Source organism: Ranitomeya variabilis, chromosome 3 (assembly GCF_051348905.1).
Source record: "Ranitomeya variabilis isolate aRanVar5 chromosome 3, aRanVar5.hap1, whole genome shotgun sequence".
NCBI lineage: Eukaryota > Metazoa > Chordata > Amphibia > Anura > Dendrobatidae > Ranitomeya > Ranitomeya variabilis.
The window spans coordinates 22251726-22274940 of NC_135234.1; the positions used below are offsets into that span (position 1 = coordinate 22251726).

The following is a 23215-nucleotide window of genomic DNA, read 5'->3' on the forward strand; positions in this document are numbered from 1 at the left end:
AGAAGAGCGAAAAAAAAAAAAAAAACGCCCCAAAACTTAATAGAACATAAGCAGATAGGTGAGGTTGCTTAAAGGGATATTCCGGAGTGAGCAAACAAAGCTTATTTAATGCACTAGGAAGAGAGTTCATCTGGAATATCACCCCCATTCGGACGTACGTGAGGCCGGGTCACTAAAATCCGCCTCTTTCTACAGGTCAGGCTTCTAAGTCGCCAAAGAACGACCCATATTTCAAGAAGAGGTCTGACCTAGCTCCTTATTTTTCCTGCACTGACCTCCGCTGGAGAAATACAGTACTGCATGAAAAGTGAATGGAATTCCATGCAATACAATAAGACTTGCTGTGTCCTCCAGAGACAGCTCGGGGAGGCTTTGCCACCTCCATCCATAAAATTTAAAGGTTTTTTTACCCCTTTAACGTGGAAGAAGGGTAAAACATTACAACCCACTCGTAACAACACACAATTAAGAAAAAAAAATAAAAATGATCCATCCTACATTTCTTCGCATCCACAAGGCTGGACCTCCAGGGCAGAACCTCCTGCAGCGACCATGATGGACAGCGCCGCCCTGTGACTCACACTTTTTTGTTTTTTCACTAGTTTTTTTTTGGGGGGAAGAGGTGAGGTCATCTGTCCATGCAAATTTCAAGTAAATGCATAAAAAAAAAAAAAAATTAAAAAGACCCCCACCATCCGATAACCCCACCCCCCCATTCCTGCTGTGACATTCTGCCCTGCAGCTCCAGCCTCCATACACTACAGATACACGATTGCCAAACCAACAGTATATCGGGATTGCTTACCCCAGTGATTTGTCCACCGGCCACCATAAGCTGTGTCTGGGGGATGGCCGCCTGCAAGGAGGGCTGCTGGGAAGGCTGGACTGCCTGCGGGGGCTCCCCGGGTTCTTCTTTGAATTTAGTCTATAATATAGAAGCCTCGATTACTCAAAGAAGCTCTATGCCCGATTATACACCCATGGTACACGCTCCACGCACAACTCAAGCTCCCCTCACCAGCGATTCATTGCTGGGGGGTGTATACTTTTGCAATGGTCTTTAAAAAAAAAAGTTAAAAAGTTAAGAGCAACTTAGCACTTTTTTCATTAAAAGTGTTGTTTTATGTATACAGCTCTGATGCAGACCCATGTGTTTGTATAATAAGTGACAACTTTTATCCCACACCTTCTCCACCCACCCCACCCCAAACGTGTCCTCCGTCAGGAAAACTTCTAGTAGCGCTCTTGCGAATCACGAAGATCTTCCCCTTTGTTTCCAGGATTTAGTTTCCATGTCTACAGACTACAAGCCCTGTGCGTAGTCTGATCCTATAGCCCCCTGCACAAAGGCAGAGGAGTAACATGCGACTGCAGGATCAGAATACGCGCAGGGTTTGTTTGTAGTCTGTAACCATGGAGACACATAGGTCAGCATTGGAACTGTATACACAAAAAAAAAAAAATCCTCCAGGAATGGGGGGGGGGGGGGGGGGGGGGGAATCATGTGCCTCTTTCCTCACTGCTGAATTTGAGCAAAATGATTGGCAACGCCAGACCGGAGCCCTGTAAACTGCTGGCATCCCAGATGCCTCTTCGGAGGTAATCCCGGTGTGATGCCAGAAGAGGCGCCGAGGATGCCAGCAGGCAGGAGATGGCCTGCAGTGCTCAGGACTACTGACACGACTGCTGAACCAGGGTCCTTTTTGATACTTGAACATCATTTCCATAAATTAAAAAAAAAAAAAAGTTGGAAAACTTTCTAAAACTTTGGGAGGAATTTTCTGACACTGGTGTTTTATAGGCCGCAGTCTTAAAGGGACAGAGAACAATCAGACAAATGTATTAAGAGGCGCCCGCTTTAAATTTGGTTGATCTTGGGCTTAGGTTTGGGATATTCCAAATGCAAATTATAAGTGATGGTAAAAATGGACCGATCCGCCTTCTCGTTATGAATCCCGACTACTTTTAAAAAGGGCCAAAGTCACAAAATACAGCGCACCCCGTAAATCTGCAACTTTGCTATGCCACAAAACGGATGTAACGTTTTTAATAAAATACATGTAACCAGCAATGGAGGCCACCCAGGGAGACGGCGGATTACAGGTCCCCGCCGGAGCAGCAGCCGGTGCAGTCAGTGCTCCACAGCCGGCGTTTATGTAGTCAGGAGTCATTTACATGATCCGCTGATACAAAGCATCCTTACGTCACACTTCCAGATTAGCATTGTGCGGGTAATTGAATGCGGCACTGTAAGCATGTTTGCGGGTGGTGAGCGCACGGTGACACCGTATTTGTATCTGCCGGCTGCATAAGTAGCCATCTGCTCAGCGACACGGCCACTTAATACTAATGGAGATCCCGGCTGCAACCATATCACAAGGAGACGACATCTTCAGATCTACACTGCTACAAACCACGCGGCTTTACTGTATTTACTGCCTCCGACGCCACTATAATGCCAGCTGCCAACAGCGGGAGGTTTTCCTCGAGGACGTGTATACTTATGCAACCATGTTCTGCCTTTTATTCCAAAAAGCAAAGGTGCATATAGTCTTGATTGGAAAATCCCACTAATTTTAAGTCTACAGCTCCTGTGCAAACATATGTGTCTCCATGGTTACGGAATTACAAATTCTACAAGTAGCGCTGCAGTCATACGTTACTCCGCTCCCATTCTGTTCCTTCTTGATTGTCTATGGACAATATAGAAAAACAAAAGGAAACATTGCAAATAGTCACCATTGTTTCGTGTTCACAGATCCTATGCATCGCCATGGTTACAGATTATAAACAAACCCTTTTAAAGGGGAGCTTCATCGGATTTTTTTTTATTTAAACAGAGCACCTTCTCCAATTTCCACTGTTCCCCTGATTCTGGAACAGTTTTTCTTTTTTTTCTGTGCCCCTCCGTTCCAAAGTTATGCCCCCCAGAAATAAAGATGAGCATGTATTAGAGGAGTTCTCTGCGGGCGTTTTCTATTTCTGACCTGCAGCTGGCCAATCAGCGCACGGCCACACCCACAGTGAAGTTCTATAGTGTACGCCCGGGTAGGTTGTACGCCCGGGTAGGTTGAAGGGAAAATTTACACCTCAACTCCTGGAGGGCATAACTTTGGGACGGAAGGGCACAAAAGAGAAAGGAAAACTGTTCCAGAATCAGCAGAGAAGCTAAAATTAGAGGAGGATGCAGATTAAATTAAAAAGATACAGTGAAAATTCCCCTTTAAGTCAGATTTTAATGGAAAAAAATAAAATATCCACATCGAAAACCTGATTCTCCAGGAGCACAATTTATTTTTTTTACTTTAAAATGCCAAAAATGACTGCTGCGTCCCGCTCACATCCCCCAGTCTAACTCTATAAAATCCCTGCCAAAAGGGGACGCAAGGTTGTCAGAGTCATGACTACCTCAACGGCTATTAGACTTTCATGGAAATAAACAAATACTCCGCAGTGGAGCGATTATACAGAGCGACTACGGAGAACATCAGTGTCTGCGAGGACGAGAAGTGCAGCCTCATCCTTAGAGACCAAGGCCCCTAAACCGCGCCGCGTAATTTTCCCTAATGAAGACATTTCATGCAGTCACAAAGAATATGCAGCAAAATAGGAGATAAAATTGATTTGTCGGCCAGGAGGAAAGCATTAACACTCATGAATGTGTTCCTCCTGGGAGCGTTCAGCCTGCAAAACTTCCATTTATGTGTCATAATGTGAGTGATTGAGACTGGGAAAAGTATAGACATTGTGCAACGTCACGTCTGCTCACCATGATGGTGCATATAATGTGACGGACGAGAAAAGGGACGAAAGCGAGGGAACTGGTACCAAACAAGGCACGACACAGAACTGGACCAGTAATATCTAGTGTCTGGGGGCAGTATTATAGTAGTTATATTCTTGTACATAGGGGGCAGTATTATAGTAGTTATATTCTTGTACATAGGAGCAGTATTATACTAGTTATATTCTTGTACATAGGAGCAGTATTATAGTAGTTATATTCTTGTACATAGGAGCAGTATTATAGTAGTTATATTCTTGTACATAGGAGCAGTATTATAGTAGTTATATTCTTGTACATAGAAGCAGTATTATAGTAGATATATTCTTGTACATAGGGGCAGTATTATAGTAGTTATATTCTTGTACATAGCAGTATTATAGTAGTTATATTCTTGTACATAGGAGCAGTATTATAGTAGTTATATTCTTGTACATAGGGGCAGTATTATAGTAGTTATATTCTTGTACATAGAAGCAGTATTATAGTAGATATATTCTTGTACATAGGGGCAGTATTATAGTAGTTATATTCCTGTACATAGGAACAGTATTATAGTAGTTATATTCTTGTACATAGGGGCAGTATTATAGTAGTTATATTCTTGTACATAGAAGCAGTATTATAGTAGTTATATTCTTGTACATAGGGGCAGTATTATAGTAGTTATATTCTTGTACATAGAAGCAGTATTATAGTAGATATATTCTTGTACATAGGGGCAGTATTATAGTAGTTATATTCTTGTACATAGAAGCAGTATTATAGTAGTTATATTCTTGTACATAGGGGCAGTATTATAGTAGTTATATTCTTGTACATAGAAGCAGTATTATAGTAGATATATTCTTGTACATAGGGGCAGTATTATAGTAGTTATATTCTTGTACATAGGAGCAGTATTATAGTAGTTATATTCTTGTACATAAGGGCAGTATTATAGTAGTTATATTCTTGTACATAGAAGCAGTATTATAGTAGTTATATTCTTGTACATAGGGGCAGTATTATAGTAGTTATATTCTTGTACATAGGGGCAGTATTATAGTAGTTATATTCTTGTACATAGGAGCAGTATTATCGTAGTTATATTCTTGTACATAGGGGCAGTATTATAGTAGTTATATTCTTGTACATAGGGGCAGTATTATAGTAGTTATATTCTTGTACATAGGGGCAGTATTATAGTAGTTATATTCTTGTACCTAGGAGCAGTATTATAGTAGCTATATTCTTGTACATAGGGGCAGTATTATAGTAGTTATATTCTTGTACATAGGAGCAGTATTATTGTAGTTATATTCTTGTACATAGGGGCAGTATTATAGTAGTTATATTCTTGTACATAGGGGCAGTATTATAGTAGTTATATTCTTGTACATAGGGGCAGTATTATAGTAGTTATATTCTTGTACATAGAAGCAGTATTATAGTAGATATATTCTTGTACATAGGGGCAGTATTATAGTAGTTATATTCTTGTACATAGAAGCAGTATTATAGTAGATATATTCTTGTGCATAGGAGCAGTATTATAGTAGTTATATTCTTGTACATAGAAGCAGTATTATAGTAGCTATATTCTTGTACATAGGGGCAGTATTATAGTAGTTATATTCTTGTACATAGGAGCAGTATTATCGTAGTTATATTCTTGTACATAGGGGCAGTATTATAGTAGTTATATTCTTGTACATAGGGACAGTATTATAGTAGTTATATTCTTGTACATAGGGGCAGTATTATAGTAGTTATATTCTTGTACCTAGGAGCAGTATTATAGTAGCTATATTCTTGTACATAGGGGCAGTATTATAGTAGTTATATTCTTGTACATAGGAGCAGTATTATTGTAGTTATATTCTTGTACATAGGGGCAGTATTATAGTAGTTATATTCTTGTACATAGGGGCAGTATTATAGTAGTTATATTCTTGTACATAGGGGCAGTATTATAGTAGTTATATTCTTGTACATAGGGGAAGTATTATAGTAGTTATATTCTTGTACATAGGAGCAGTATTATAGTAGTTATATTCTTGTACATAGGAGCAGTATTATAGTAGTTATATTCTTGTACATATGGGCAGTCTTATAGTAGTTATATTTTGTACATAGGGAGCAGTATTATAGTAGTTATATTCTTGTACATAGGGGCAGTATTATAGTAGTTATATTCTTGTACATAGGGGCAGTATTATAGTAGTTATATTCTTGTACATAGGGGCAGTATTATAGTAGTTATATTCTTGTACATAGGAGCAGTATTATAGTAGTTCTATTCTTGTACATAGGAGGCAGTATTATATAGTTCTATTCTTGTACATGGGGGCAGTATTATAGTAGTTATATTCTTTTACATAGGAGCAGTATTATAGTAGTTATGTTCTTGTACATAGGAGCAGTATTATAGTAGTTATATTCTTGTACATAGGAGCAGTATTACAGCAGTTATACTTTTGTACATAGGGGCAGTATTATAGTAGTTATATTCTTGTACATAGGAGCAGTATTATAGTAGTTATATTCTTGTACATAGGGACAGTATTATAGTAGTTATATTCTTGTACATAGGGACAGTATTATAGTAGTTATATTCTTGTACATAGGGGCAGTATTATAGTAGTTATATTCTTGTACATAGGAGCAGTATTATAGTAGTTATATTCTTGTACATAGGGGCAGTATTATAGTAGTTATATTCTTGTACATAGGGGCAGTATTATAGTAGTTATATTCTTGTACATAGGGGCAGTATTATAGTAGTTATATTCTTGTGTATAGGAGCAGTATTATAGCAGTTATATTCTTGTACATAGGAGCAGTATTATACTAGTTATATTCTTGTACATAGGGGCAGTATTATAGTAGTTATATTCTTGTGTATAGGAGCAGTATTATACTAGTTATATTCTTGTACATAGGGGCAGTATTATAGTAGTTATATTCTTGTACATAGGAGCAGTATTATAGTAGTTATATTCTTGTACATAGGAGCAGTATTATAGCAGTTATATTCTTGTACATAGGGGCAGTATTATAGTAATTATATTCTTGTACATAGGGACAGTATTATAGTAGTTATATTCTTGTACATAGGGGCAGTATTATAGTAGTTCTATCCTTGTACATAGGGGCAGTATTATAGTAATTATATTCTTGTACATAGGGACAGTATTATAGTAGTTATATTCTTGTACATAGGAGCAGTATTATAGCAGTTATATTCTTGTATATAGGGGCAGTATTATGGTAGCTGATTCGATTTTATATTACTTAAATACTTAAATTACTTTATATTACTGCCGGCGATCATCGCGATAATCGTGTAAATGAACATCACCATTATCGTTTATAACAGGAAACAATAAACTGCGGCGTTATTGCATAGTTGCATATGGATAGACGGTGCGAATGGGAGTAGTCACAGGTCTGAGTGAAATTCTGTAGTCATGAGGATAGATGACGGGGACAGAGAGGAGCGCTCGGGTGCGTGCGTTTTATGGTAATTAGGCCGAGCATTTGAATCCTGCATTAATTTGCATATTTTCCACCACCTGTTTCAGGGACTGCAGAGACGGCTAATTAACATAAAGCTCTGATTAATTCTGCCAGTCATTCGGAGATAATTACAGCGCAGGACGGTAAACATTGCGCTCCGGAGATGCTGCCTGTTTGCCAACATCCCTCTTGACGTGGTGGAGGGGGGGGATGACAAAAAAAAAAAGTTTTACCATGGCAACGACAGACAATTTTCAAGCTTCTTTCACTGGAAATGGAAGGTCACCGTCGCTGCATAGTAACGGCTCGGCCCCCTCCGCATGGCCGGCTCTACCTTCCTCTCAGCGCCGTTGGGGGGGGGTGATCAGAATCCATTGTCGTCCATTAAAGGCCTCGTTGGCAGATAGGTAAGAGAAGAGTCGGCCGTGTCCTAGGCCAAACAACGAGCGACCTCTCCCGACGACTGATCGCAGGGGCTCCGTTTACCTTCTCGGGGTTTCGGTTCTGCAACGGCATTGACGCCTGTTTGCCTAAGTGGTGACTAATGGGAAAACAGTGTTGGGGGCCCTGGTTGACCGACGTGTGGCAGTAAAACCAAGAGAGGGGTCGTCAGGACTCTTGGTATGCAGCCCCCCCACTCGCCAATGTTTGCAGATGAGCGCTCACAAAAGAAAACTGCGTGAGAGGAGAAGGACATGTCTTCAGCGTTGGCATACCCGACAGCGGGTGACTACTAACATGGCTACCATTCGCGGGATGACAAAATATTGGAATACGGGAAATATCACTGCATTTCGGGAGAGTTCCCCTTAGTGGAGTGGTATAGAGGAAGGCAGAACCTGGCTCCGGAGTTTTATGGTAGGGTGTGCCGTGTTCGCTAGCAATGGCACACCCATGTTCAATGGCAAAGATGAAAGTGGGCTACCGGGGTAACGAGAGGTTAGTCCATGACCTCTAAAGGAATGGTCTCACCTGCCCACAATGATGACGTGTTGATTACTAGGCCGCCAACACCTGACCAATCCCGAAAAAAGGGATCAGAAATGTCCCGTAAAAAATGCCGAGAAGGCCAAGTATGTTCATTCGGTCTATAGGACTGGAAAAGACGTAGGTAGCGCTGTACTCTGCCACCGCTGGTGGTCCCGTAGTCCTGTGCAACTGACTATTACTTAATTTTGGTGCCATAATTGTAGGATTACCGGAGGTGCGGTGGTGGGTCACGCAGTTGGTCACTCAGAGATCAGTAAGGATGGATAGGCAATAACCCTTAAAAAAACAAACAAAAGAAACAAACTATGACCGGTCTTCTTTTAAAGTTAAATACCTTATAATAATCCCTGTGATTCCCCCGATTCTGATGATCTGTTCCATTTTACGCTGCGTCACTCCATTGCAGAGATATTTGCATTTGTTTCTTCAGGAGCAAAGTATAAAAATAAAAAAAAGCCAAGTTGCACTTCAAGGAGAGATTTCACAGAGTCTTCTCTGGGGGCGTGCACTTTGACTCTACGCTTCTGCATGCTGCCAATCATAGCCCAGCAGCCTCTGAGACTGATAGCTGTGATTGGCTGCATCTGAATAAGCACACGACCTCAGAGAAGACTCTGAAGAAACGCTCAGTTCCACTACAAGCAGAGATTTCTCATACTGCTCTCCATAAGAGACAAATGTGGATATCTCTGCAATGGAGCGACACAGAGAAAATCGGAAAAGAGTGTCAGAATCAGGCGACCATGGGCTTTATTAGAAGGTTTTTTTGAACAAGAGATAGATCTTCTAATAAACTACAACTCCTGGTGCCAAGCTGATGGACAAACGTAGAGCATTCTCTCTCTATGGGCCCACTGAAGAAGCTTTATGATCTGCCTCTGCGGTATAGACTCCAGAAAAAAAACCAAGCCAACTCCGGCACATCCTGACATTCTGCAATCAGCACCAATGTGCTGTGAGCTGAAGCCACCGGTACAAGATTAAGGCACTCGCGCTCCAGCAAAAATGGCGGACCCCCAGCGAGCGCCACTACGATGCTTACCTGTACATTTAAGCACTGTGCAGCGGCCTGTAAACTCGTGCCAGCGAGCTGGACCTAGAATACAGCGCAAACACAGTCAGGGCTTGGCTCGCATAGAGTTAAACGTACAGTGGCTTGGGTATTATAATGTGACTATAGACAGTACTATACCCCGTAAATAATATAAAAAAAACACCACCAAATCATAGCGCCACCATATTGTACAGGCGGTGTCGGGTATTACAGTTCAGTTCCATTTACTATAATTCAGAGAAGTGCAGTACCAGACACAACCTGTGGTCATTAATGGCGCCATTTTTTTAAGCCACGTAAGCGCATATTTATAAAATGGTCATTTAGTGGAGAAATAAAAAAGGCAAAATCAGGGATTCAATAGTAACTAGCCGATATTATCACATATAACGAATCTGTATATTCTATCACTGGGTGGGCTTCACACATTATGTAGCATCCAGTAAGCAAGGTGGAGGCCTTTCTGTGCATACAGGCAGAAAGTTACTTCCTGTCGACCATATTTGCTTTTATAAGGCTGCATTTTCTGGCACTTGGGAGGTTAAATCTTCCCTCTTTCCGTCAAATTGTGGACTGGGTGTCAGCGACCCCATGTTTGATCCTTTATCGAACACCAAAGGAAAGGGATCGTATGATGACATCACCACACGATGACATCATCACCTGGTATATGGGACGAATATTGACGTTGCATCGATGGCAGGCCAACTGAGACTAAGGAAGAGTTGCGTGAGCATCCATTACTAATGATCAGGACGATACCTGCCAGGTCTGTCGGCTTTTGAAGCAATAGGATAACACCTTTGAAATGGGGTCCGTCAATAACTCAGATTTCTGAAGCCGGCCGTACACACATCAATATCTGGACAGTGGTCATTAAAGTGGGTTATCCCATAACTCATTTTCATCCCTAAAGTCCTTCGTGTTTTTAAAAGTAATGTTCATTGTATTAAAAAAACAACAACTATTTTTGCTTCCGCTAATCAGGTTTCTGGACAGAATCAATCTCCTTCCCCCTCTGGCAGCCGATAATGTAATCCAGTCCTAAATCCCCCTATAGAAGGCATTTTCTTGGCTCTTTTGCTACGTATTGCAGAGGCTTTGCTGCTGGCCTGACAAAACCAAAAACCTGTTTGACCCCTTGGCACAGTCCGGCCTGGACTGGAAGTTCAAGAGAAAAGCATGAGGGTAATCTTCAAGGTTTAAAGAAGAACTCCGGTCATCACGTAACCCTACGCTGACTGCGCTCTTGTAATATGCCGATGATGACAGAGATTGAAAGTGGTGGAAATGAGAAGTAGGAATATGGTATCCTCACAGCCGGCGGAGCTTAGTAGAGGACAACCAGGGCAGTCTTTTTAACAGCACTTGTAGTTGTAAATTAAGCTCCAACCTCGGAAAACAATGGCTTTGTAGTCCGCACAGATTCAACCCAATACTGATTGTTTACACTTGTTCTGTCGGCTTTTTCTCAACTGGAAACCATCAACAAGAAAAATCACAGATTCATCAACAGCAACTTGCTGACTGTTTCTATGTTAAAAAAAAAAAAAAAAAAGCTGCAGAGATAAAATGAAAACAGAAACACAGACGCCAAGATGTAACATGGAGACTCCACAGCTGACACATGGTGGACTGTACGACGGAGGGAGCTTCACTCCCATAGTTGTGCTCTGTGTTTTGGGAACACGCCGCGGGCGTTCCTCCCACGCTCTACCTGCACGGGCCGCGCTCTCACCTGGTGGAGATGTCCGAGGAAGGCCTGTGCCTGGGCTGATGAAATGGCCGGCCCCACAGGCACCGGTTGCTTTTGAAAGTCCAGACCATTTGTTTGTGTGCCTGCAAATACAAGGAAAATAGTGACACTTTGCTCTGCGGAGTCAAGTTCCAGAGAATTAGGGAGCGAGCGGGTGAGTGCAAACCAGCAAAAATCGGGAGAGCATCACTGTGCAAAAAGGGGTGTGAAGGGACAGCAAGTCCGGGGGCAAAACAAGGGGACAGCGAGCCAGGGGCAAAACAAGGGGACAGTGAGCCGAGGGGGGCAAAACAAGGGGACAGCGAGCCGAGGGGGCAAAACAAGGGGACGGCGAGCCGGGAGGGGGGGGTAAAAGAAGGGGACAGCGAGCCGAGGGGGCAAAACAAGGGGACAGCGAGCCGAGGGGGCAAAACAAGGGGACGGCGAGCCGGGAGGGGGGGGTAAAACAAGGGGATGGCGAGCCAGGGGGCAAAACAAGGGGACGGCGAGCCAGGGGGAAAAACAAGGGGACAGCGAGCCGAGGGGGCAAAACAAGGGGACAGCGAGCCGAGGGGGCAAAACAAGGGGACAGCGAGCCGGGGTGGGGGGCAAAACAAGGGGATGGCGAGCTGGGGGGGCCCCAAAACAAGGGGACAGCGAGCCGGGGTCAAAACAAGGGGACGGCGAGCCGAGGGGGGCAAAACAAGGGGACGGCGAGCCGGGAGGGGGGGTAAAACAAGGGGATGGCGAGCCAGGGGGCAAAACAAGGAGACGGCGAGCCAGGGGCAAAGCAAGGGGACGGCGAGCCGAGGGAGCAAAACAAGGGGACGGCGAGCCGAGGGGGCAAAACAAGGGGATGGCGAGCTGGGGGGCAAAACAAGGGGATAGCGAGCTGGGGGGCCCAAAACAAGGGGAAGGCGAGCCGGGGGAGAACAAAACAAGGGGAAGGCGAGCCGGGGGGGGGGGGGGGGGGGGGGGTAAAACAAGGGGATGGCGAGGCGGGGGGGGGGGGGGGGGTAAAACAAGGGGATGGCGAGCCAGGGGGCAAAACAAGGAGACGGCGAGCCAGGGGCAAAACAAGGGGACAGCGAGCCGAGGGGGCAAAACAAGGGGACAGCGAGGCGGGGGGGGGGGGGGGGTAAAACAAGGGGATGGCGAGCCAGGGGGCAAAACAAGGAGACGGCGAGCCAGGGGCAAAACAAGGGGACAGCGAGCCGGGGTGGCAAAACAAGGGGACAGCGAGCCGGGGTGGCAAAACAAGGGGACAGAGAGCCGGGGTGGCAAAACAAGGGGACGGCGAGCTGGGGGGGCCCCAAAACAAGGGGAAGGTGAGAAGGTGAGCCGGGGGAGAACAAAACAAGGGGAAGGCGAGCCGGGGGAGAACAAAAACAAGGGGACATCGAGCCAGGGGGGGGTGTAATCAAAACAAGGGGACAGCAAGCCCGGGGGGGGGGGGGGGGGTGGTTGGTTGGCTAAACAAGGGGACAGCGAGCCGGGGGGGGGGGGGCAAAACAAGGGGACAGCGAGCCGGGGGGGGGGGAGGCAAAACAAGGGGACAGCGAGCTGGGGAGGCAAAACAAGGGGACAGCGAGCTGGGGAGGCAAAACAAGGGGACAGCGAGCTGGGGAGGCAAAACAAGGGGACAGCGAACTGGGGAGGCAAAACAAGGGGACAGCGAGCCGGGGAGCAAAACAAGGGGACAGCGAGCCGGGGAGCAAAACAAGGGGACAGCGAGGCGGGGGCAAAACAAGAAGACAGCGAGCCGGGGGCAAAACAAGAAGACAGCGAGCCGGGGGCAAAACAAGAAGACAGCGAGGCGGGGAGCAAAACAGGAGGACAGCGAGGCGGGAGCAAAGCAAGAGGACAGCGAGGCGGGAGCAAAACAAGGGAACAGCGAGCCGGGGGGGGGGGGGGGCAAAACAAGAGGACGGCGAGGCGGGAGCAAAAAAAAAAACAGTAAGGTAAGAGATGGAAAAGAGAAAAGTGAGCAGGTGCAAAAAGAAAACAGAACAGTGAGCAAGTGCAAAAAAAATGGGGATAGCGAGCAAGTGCACAGCGCTAACAGGGTGCATAGAGAACCATTAGCGCAGTGGAAACCACACATACAGTATTTCGCAAGAACGTGCAGAATTACATGGCGAATAAGGAGATCAATACTTTGGTTAATATCCAGATTGGGGGATTATTATTATTAACCCCTCATGGCCTGACAGGACACACGTTACAGGGACTGTCTTCTACACAGGTCAGAGGTCGCCAACTATCCGCCCCAATGACAGGTCCATGAAATACACTGTGCTGGTCCTCAGCCCCTGTGTTTCCACATCATAAACCACAAGTTGGAATAATGGCCCTCCCCAATCTAGGAGGTGATGATCTGAAGAATAAGTGTGCCCCCTGCGAGGAGGGCGAGTGCGGACCACCACAGTAATACCTGCGTGTCCATCTCCGCTCTCTGCTGATTTACTGTTTTCTGACGGATTGTTCATTCTTGCATCTGAAGAGAAAGAAAAAAAAATGAATTGAAAAGAATAAAATTAAAAATTCTCAGATGAACAATAAAAATAAATCAACGCCTACAGATTAGCCAATGAAGTCAGTGGTGTGGTGGGCCGGGCCGGGAGCAAGTCTGTGCAGAGTGGAGATGCAGTGTGCTGTATAGCAGAGCTTATCGTCACCACGTCTGTACATGAAGCTAAAGCGCTGCTGAAAGTAACAGCCGCCAATAACTCTAAGATTGTCTCCTGGTCCGAGGAGAGCGTCAGTCACAACATAGGGGGCAGTTATAGGACGGGAGTGAAGTGTAAGAGGCTCATAAAAAACCCAAAAACTAAAATAAATAAAAAAAATCTTTCAGGGACGGCGGAGGATGACCCAGTGCTGCACATGCCGATCCCCAGCAGTTCCAAAGACAATGATTGTAGGAGTTATGTGCATGCTCGACCTCCGCTCCACTCAAAGGGGGTTCCACAGAGCCCCCCGTCCCTGCAGATGTCCCACCACCACCCCCGGCCTCTGGGCCGATCATTTTTACCTTTCACAACTAAATTGTGACTGTGCATCGAAATGAAATTTCCTAGTTTTCGTAGAACGGCCGCAGGATTCAGGACAACAGATTGTGGCCTCCGCTGTTTGCAGGGAGCACGTTTTGCCCATTTCGCCACAGTCACTTTAGACGGTGGAAATTACGGGGCTGGTGTGAAACGATCTGGTACAAATGTCTGTTTCTGCGATGTGTAGACTGATGCACAGCTTTTCCCTAACTTTTATTTTTGGAGCACAAATTACCGGCTGCACCTAATCCCTCTGAGCCTGCAGCGTGGACCCCTCCATATAGCAGTCATATATATATATATGTCCTCAGTGATGGAGGCCGCGCCACGTCCGCTTCATTCACACATCAATTAGGACCACCGTGTTTTTCAGATTGGTGGAGTCCATCGAGTGGGTGCAAATAAAAAAGGGGACAGCGAAAAGGTGCAAATAAAAAAAAGGGGACAGCGAGAAGGTGCAAATAAAAAAGGGGACAGCGAGAAGGTGCAAATAAAAAATTGGATAGAGAGAAGGTGCAAATAAAAAAGGGGATAGAGAGAAGGTGCAAATAAAAAAAAAAAGGGGACAGCGAGAAGGTGCAAATAAAAAATGAGATAGAGAGAAGGTGCAAATAAAAAAGGGGATAAAGAGAAGGTGCAAATAAAAAAGGGGACAGCGAAAAGGTGCAAATAAAAAAGGGTACAGCGAGAAGGTGCAAATAAAAAAGGGGATAGAGAGAAGGTGCAAATAAAAAAGGGGATAGAGAGAAGGTGCAAATAAAAAAAAAGGGGACAGCGAGCGGGTGCAAATAAAAAAAGGGGGCAGCGAGCGGGTGCAAATAAAAAAGGGGACAGCGAGAAGGTGCAAATAAAAAAAGGGGACAGCGAGAAGGTGCAAGTAAAAAAGGGGACAGCGAGAAGGTGCAAGTAAAAAAGGGGACAGCGAGAAGGTGCAAATAAAAAAGGGAACAGCGAGAAAGTGCAAATAAAAAAGGAGACAGCGAAAAGGTGCAAATAAAAAAGGGGACAGAGAGAAGGTGCAAATAAAAGGGGACAGCGAGAAGGTGCAAATAAAAAAGGGATCAGCGTGCGGGTGCAAATAAAAAAGGGGACAGCGAGAAGGCACAAATAAAAAAGGGGACAGCGAAAAGGTGCAAATAAAAAGGGGGACAGCGAAAAGGTGCAAATAAAAAAGGGGACAGCGAAAAGATGCAAATAAAAAAGGGGACAGCGAGAAGGTGCAAATAAAAAAGGGGACAGCGAAAAGATGCAAATAAAAGGGGAGAGCGAGAAGGTGCAAATAAAAAAGGGGATAGAGAGAAGGTGCAAATAAAAAAGGGGATAAAGAGAAGGTGCAAATAAAAAAAAGGGGACAGCGAGCGGGTGCAAATAAAAAAAGGGGGCAGCGAGCGGGTGCAAATAAAAAAGGGGACAGCGAGAAGGTGCAAATAAAAAAAGGGGACAGCGAGAAGGTGCAAGTAAAAAAGGGGACAGCGAGAAGGTGCAAGTAAAAAATGGGACAGCGAGAAGGTGCAAATAAAAAAGGGAACAGCGAGAAAGTGCAAATAAAAAAGGAGACAGCGAAAAGGTGCAAATAAAAAAGGGGACAGAGAGAAGGTGCAAATAAAAGGGGACAGCGAGAAGGTGCAAATAAAAAAGGGATCAGCGTGCGGGTGCAAATAAAAAAGGGGACAGCGAGAAGGCACAAATAAAAAAGGGGACAGCGAAAAGGTGCAAATAAAAAGGGGGACAGCGAAAAGGTGCAAATAAAAAAGGGGACAGCGAAAAGATGCAAATAAAAAAGGGGACAGCGAGAAGGTGCAAATAAAAAAGGGGACAGCGAAAAGATGCAAACAAAAGGGGAGAGCGAGAAGGTGCAAATAAAAAAGGGGATAGAGAGAAGGTGCAAATAAAAAAGGGGATAAAGAGAAGGTGCAAATAAAAAAAAGGGGACAGCGAGCAGGTGCAAATAAAAAAAAGGGGGCAGCGAGCGGGTGCAAATAAAAAAGGGGACAGTGAGAAGAGCAAATAAAAAAGGGACAGCGAGAAGATGCAAATAAAAAAGGGGACAGCGAGAAGGTGCAAGTAAAAAAGGGGACAGCGAGAAAATGCAAGTAAAAAAGGGGACAGCGAGAAGGTGCAAATAAAAAAGGGAACAGCGAGAAGGTACAAATAAAAAAGGGGACAGCGAAAAGGTGCAAATAAAAAAGGGGACAGAGAGAAGGTGCAAATAAAAGAGGGGACAGCGAGAAGGTGCAAATAAAAAAGGGATCAGCGTGCGGGTGCAAATAAAATAGGGGACAGCGAGAAGGTGTAAATAAAAAAGGGGACAGCGAGAAGGTGCAAATAAAAGTGGGGATAGCGAGAAGGTGCAAATAAAAAAAAGAGCACAGTGAGCGGGTGCAAATAAAAAAGGGGACAGTGAAAAGGTGCAAATAAAAAAGGGGGCAGCGAGCGGGTGCAAATAAAAAAGGGGGCAGCGAGCGGGTGCAAATAAAAAAGGGGACAGTGAGAAGAGCAAAAAAAAGGGGACAGCGAGAAGGTGCAAATAAAAAAGGGAACAGCGAGAAGGTGCAAATATAATGTCTGCAGTCCTGTGTTATAACTGGTGTCCATATACCGACATATTTGTAGAATGGGGCGAGGTTACAGTCATTCATCTCGTGATCAGAAACCATAGTGGTGACTTGTTCATCCCCCTTCTATAGTAAATGAACAGCTCGGATGGAAAAGTAGGGCTTCCGGCATTCAGACACACAACTATCGAAATGACTCCAGAAAGTAGCAGGTGTGCACCCAGGAAACTATTCACAGCAGTGTTGTAAAGTGAGAATGGAACTCAGCAATCTAAACTTTATAAAGCGTAACTGTAGATAAAGTCTCAAGGATGGAACCAAGTGTAACAACAAAAAACTGGGAGAAATCATTGAACAGGAGGCCATCAAATATAAGTCACATTCCCCAACAGCATGCGGAGAGGATGAAAACGGTAAAAAAATGAAAACAAAAGTATATGAGAAAGTTGTAATAACAAATACCTAATATTCACTAGAAATCGGGTCTATGGGGAATCACAATTTCACTAGTGGCCCAGAAATGACCCAACTGCACATTACCTACTGCTCACTGTCACTGTACATAGAGGCAGTATTATAGTAGTTATATTCTTGTATATAGGAGCAGTATTATAGTAGTTATATTCTTGTACATAGGGGCAGTATTATAGTAGTTATATTCTTGTATATAGGAGCAGTATTATAGTAGTTATATTCTTGTACATAGGAGCAGTATTATAGTAGTTATATTCTTGTATATAGGAGCAGTATTATAGTAGTTATATTCTTGTACATAGGAGCAGTATTATAGTAGTTATATTCTTGTACATAGGAGCAGTATTATAGTAGTTATATTCTTGTTCATAGGGGGCAGTATTATAGTAGTTATATTCTTGTACATAGGGGCAGTATTATAGTAGTTATATTCTTGTACATAGGGGCAGTATTATAGTAGTTATATTCTTGTACATAGGGGCAGTATTATAGTAGTTATATTCTTGTACATAGGGGCAGTATTATAGTAGTTATATTCTTGTACATAGGAGCAGTATTATAGTAGTTATATTCTTGTACATAGGAGCAGTATTATAGTAGTTATATTCTTGTACATAGGAGCAGTATTATAGTAGTTATATTCTTGTACATAGGAGCAGTATTATAGTAGTTATATTCTTGTACATAGGGGCAGTATTATAGTAGTTATATTCTTGTACATAGGAGCCGTATTATAGTAGTTATATTCTTATATATAGGGGCAGTATTATAGTAGTTATATTCTTGTACAGAGGGGCAGTATTATAGTAGTTATATTCTTGTACAGAGGGGCAGTATTATAATAGTTATATTCTTATATATAGGGGGCAGTATTATAGTAGTTATATTCTTGTACATAGGAGCAGTATTATAGTAGTTATATTCTTGTACATAGGAGGCGGTATTATAGTAGTTATATTCTTGAACATAGGGGGCAGTATTATAGTAGTTATATTCTTGTACATAGGGGCAGTATTATAGTAGTTATATTCTTGTACATAGGGCAGTATTATAGTAGTTATATTCTTGTACATAGGAGCAGTATTATAGTAGTTATATTCTTGTACATAGGAGCAGTATTATAGTAGTTATATTCTTGTACATAGGAGCAGTATTATAGTAGTTATATTCTTGTACATAGGAGCAGTATTATAGTAGTTATATTCTTGTACATAGGGGCAGTATTATAGTAGTTATATTCTTGTACATAGGGGCAGTATTATAGTAGTTATATTCTTATATATAGGGGGCAGTATTATAGTAGTTATATTCTTGTACATAGGAGCAGTATTATAGTAGTTATATTCTTGTACATAGGAGGCGGTATTATAGTAGTTATATTCTTGAACATAGGGGGCAGTATTATAGTAGTTATATTCTTGTACATAGGAGCAGTATTATAGTAGTTATATTCTTGTACATAGGGGCAGTATTATAGTAGTTATATTCTTGTACATAGGGCAGTATTATAGTAGTTATATTCTTGTACATAGGAGCAGTATTATAGTAGTTATATTCTTGTACATAGGAGCAGTATTATAGTAGTTATATTCTTGTACATAGGAGCAGTATTATAGTAGTTATATTCTTGTACATAGGAGCAGTATTATAGTAGTTATATTCTTGTACATAGGGGCAGTATTATAGTAGTTATATTCTTGTACATAGGGGCAGTATTATAGTAGTTATATTCTTATATATAGGGGCAGTATTATAGTAGTTATATTCTTGTACAGAGGGGCAGTATTATAGTAGTTATATTCTTGTACAGAGGGGCAGTATTATAATAGTTATATTCTTATATATAGGGGGCAGTATTATAGTAGTTATATTCTTGTACATAGGAGCAGTATTATAGTAGTTATATTCTTGTACATAGGAGCAGTATTATAGTAGTTATATTCTTGTACATAGGAGCAGTATTATAGTAGTTATATTCTTGTACATAGGAGCAGTATTATAGTAGTTATATTCTTGTACATAGGGGCAGTATTATAGTAGTTATATTCTTGTACATAGGGGCAGTATTATAGTAGTTATATTCTTGTACATAGGGGCAGTATTATAGTAGTTATATTCTTGTACATAGGGGCAGTATTATAGTAGTTATATTCTTGTACAGAGGGGCAGTATTATAGTAGTTATATTCTTGTACAGAGGGGCAGTATTATAATAGTTATATTCTTATATATAGGGGGCAGTATTATAGTAGTTATATTCTTGTACATAGGGGCAGTATTATAGTAGTTATATTCTTGTACATAGAAGCAGTATTATAGTAGTTATATTCTTGTACATAGGGGGCAGTATTATAGTAGTTATATTCTTGTACATAGGGGGCAGTATTATAGTAGTTATATTCTTGTACAGAGGGGCAGTATTATAATAGTTATATTCTTATATATAGGGGCAGTATTATAGTAGTTATATTCTTATATATAGGGGCAGTATTATAGTAGTTATATTCTTGTACATAGGGGCAGTATTATAGTAGTTATATTCTTATATATAGGGGCAGTATTATAGTAGTTATATTCTTGTACATAGGAGCAGTATTATAGTAGTTATATTCTTATATATAGGGGGCAGTATTATAGTAGTTATATTCTTGTACATAGGAGCAGTATTATAGTAGTTACATTCTTGTATATAGGAGCAGTATCATAGTAGTTATATTCTTGTACATAGGGGCAGTGGCAGTATTATAGTAGTTATATTCTTGTACATAGGAGGCAGTATTATAGTAGTTATATTCTTGTACATAGGGGCAGTGGCAGTATTATAGTAGTTATATTCTTGTACATAGGAGCAGTATTATAGTAGTTATATTCTTGTACATAGGAGGCAGTATTATAGTAGTTATATTCTTGTACAGAGGGGCAGTATTATAGTAGTTATATTCTTGTACATAGGGGCAGTATTATAGTAGTTATATTCTTGTACAGAGAGGCAGTATTATAGTAGTTATATTCTTGTACATAGGAGTTATACTAGTTATATTCTTATATATAGGGGGCAGTATTATAGTAGTTATATTCTTGTACATAGGAGCAGTATTATAGTAGTTATATTCTTATATATAGGGGGCAGTATTATAGTAGTTATATTCTTGTACATAGGGGCAGTATTATAGTAATTATATTCTTGTACATAGGAGCAGTATTATAGTAGTTATATTCTTGTATATAGGAGCAGTATTATAGTAGTTATATTCTTGTATATAGGAGCAGTATTATAGTAGTTATATTCTTGTACATAGGGGCAGTGGCAGTATTATAGTAGTTATATTCTTGTACATAGGAGCAGTATTATAGTAGTTATATTCTTGTACATAGGAGGCAGTATTAAAGTAGTTATATTCTTGTACATAGGGGGCAGTATTATAGTAGTTATATTCTTATATATAGGGGGCAGTATTATAGTAGTTATATTCTTGTACATAGGAGCAGTATTATAGTAGTTATATTCTTGTACATAGGAGGCAGTATTAAAGTAGTTATATTCTTGTACATAGGGGGCAGTATTATAGTAGTTATATTCTTATATATAGGGGGCAGTATTATAGTAGTTATATTCTTGTACAGAGGGGCAGTATTATAGTAGTTGTTATATTCTTGTACAGAGGAGCAGTATTATAGTAGTTATATTCTTGTACAGAGGGGCAGTATTATAGTAGTTATATTCTTGTACAGAGGAGCAGTATTATAGTAGTTATATTCTTGTACAGAGGAGCAGTATTATAGTAGTTATATTCTTGTACAGAGGGGCAGTATTATAGTAGTTATATTCTTGTACAGAGGAGCAGTATTATAGTAGTTATATTCTGGTACATAGGAGCAATATTATAGTAGTTATATTCTGGTACATAGGAGCAGTATTATAGTAGTTATATTCTGTTACATAGGAGCAGTATTATAGCAGTTATATTCTTGTACATAGGAGGCAGTATTATAGTAGTTATATTCTTGCACATAGGGGCAGTATTATAGTAGTTATATTCTTGTACATAGGAGGCAGTATTATAGTAGTTATATTCTTGTACATAGGGGCAGTATTATAGTAGTTATATTCTTATATATAGGGGCAGTATTATAGTAGTTATATTCTTGTACAGAGGGGCAGTATTATAGAGGTTATACTCTTGTACATAGGAGTTATACTAGTTCTATTCTTATATATAGGGGGCAGTATTATAGTAGTTATATTCTTGTACAGAGGGGCAGTATTATAGTAGTTACAGTCTTGTACATAGGGGCAGTATTATAGTAGTTATTTTCTTATATATAGGGGCAGTATTATAGTAGTTATATTCTTGTACATAGGAGCAGTATTATAGTAGTTACAGTCTTGTACATAGGGGCAGTATTATAGTAGTTATATTCTTATATATAGGGGGCAGTATTATAGTAGTTATATTCTTGTACATAGGAGCAGTATTATAGTAGTTACAGTCTTGTACATAGGGGCAGTATTATAGTAGTTATATTCTTATATATAGGGGGCAGTATTATAGTAGTTATATTCTTGTACATAGGAGCAGTATTATAGTAGTTACAGTCTTGTACATAGGGGCAGTATTATAGTAGTTATATTCTTATATATAGGGGGCAGTATTATAGTAGTTATATTCTTGTACATAGGAGCAGTATTATAGTAGTTATATTCTTGTACATAGGGGCAGTATTATAGTAGTTATATTCTTGTATATAGGGGCAGTATTATAGTAGTTATATTCTTGTACATAGGGGGCAGTATTATAGTAGTTACAGTCTTGTACATAGGGGCAGTATTATAGTATTTTCTTATATATAGGGGCAGTATTATAGTAGTTATATTCTTGTACATAGGAGCAGTATTATAGTAGTTACAGTCTTGTACATCGGAGCAGTATTATAGTAGTTATATTCTTGTACATAGGGGCAGTATTATAGTAGTTATATTCTTGTACAGAGGGGCAGTATTATTGTATGTTTTAGTAAATAAAGTTTCCCCTGCAGTATAATTTTACACAGGACCACAGTACAATATGGCGATATATGAGCAATGCTACTCCTAAGTGCCTAGATTACAGATTTATGTTGCTATATTTGTGCCTCGCCTGCTCCTGAGTTTCCATTTAATGTCTTCATCAATACGGCCTCCACTATATTAACCCCACCATAATGAGGGGAGGTCTATGAGGGGGCCGCTGTCTGTTCCCACCACGACCCCAGCGCAGGACATGGAGGAGTTATTCTCTGCGGGTCTTGTACACGGTTCATCTTTCACAGGGCGACGCTCCAGGTGATGCACAGATCGGCAGATCAGGTACCTGGGGAAATGACCGTCTGGGTCTGGTTTCATTAAAAAGCTCTTGAACTGAACCGTCCATCTCCTCAGTGCACAAAATAGAGGATGAGCAATTAACCAGCGCTCTGCCAGAAACAATACAGGAGTACAGAAAGACTCCAGAAACAGCGGTACATTAACCTGCGCAACAACGGAGATACCTGTGCTGAGTGCACCCAAAAGGAAACCATCAGCAAGGATGGCCAGTGCGCCGCACCGCCTCCTGCAAGCTTTACCTCAGCAGCACATGAGCCAAGGAAGCTGACAAGCTTCAGTCGTGCGCCCATTGCCTAGGAGACCGACCACCGCTGATCAGACTGCAGAGGGAGCTGGTAACATAGCCCACGAGCAGTATATAGAGGTAAAATGCAAAGTTGCTAATCAAATAATTTATAAGATTTTCCCCATCTGAAATGGTACAGACAACCCCTTTAATCTGGGTGTTGATCCTCCTAAAGAAAACATTAATCCTTCTGCAAAATGGGAGCATTTTTCTTATAATTAAAAAGGTAAACCTCCCCTTTAAAAAGGGATATCTGACAGATACTGTCCGCACGGTTTGGACAAGGCAATTCGTCTGGATCCGCCTACACAGATGCACATTCACGTTGGCCGAGCGTGCATGTACTGGATGAGGAGAGGGTAATAAAGCTGCTGGGAACAAATGATCAGGCATACTGAAATCCAACAGCCCAATCTTTC

At 41.6% G+C, this 23215-nt stretch overlaps 1 protein-coding gene across 5 annotated transcripts in view; it reads right to left on the reverse strand.

Annotated features, from left to right (window-relative positions):
• The window catches only part of POU2F1 (POU class 2 homeobox 1), a 125325-nt gene that overhangs the window by 44465 nt on the left and 57645 nt on the right, over positions 1-23215 (reverse strand). For 2 of the 5 annotated variants that reach the window (XM_077293741.1, XM_077293742.1), the window contains exons 2-5: positions 13499-13561; positions 11068-11168; positions 9318-9371; positions 806-925 (exon numbers count right to left, since the gene is read on the reverse strand). In XM_077293741.1, coding sequence (XP_077149856.1) covers positions 806-925; positions 9318-9371; positions 11068-11168; positions 13499-13561 — 338 coding nt within the window. The remainder of the gene's footprint in view (positions 1-805; positions 926-9317; positions 9372-11067; positions 11169-13498; positions 13562-23215) is intronic. The other 3 variants (XM_077293744.1, XM_077293745.1, XM_077293746.1) reach the window with 3 other exon arrangements.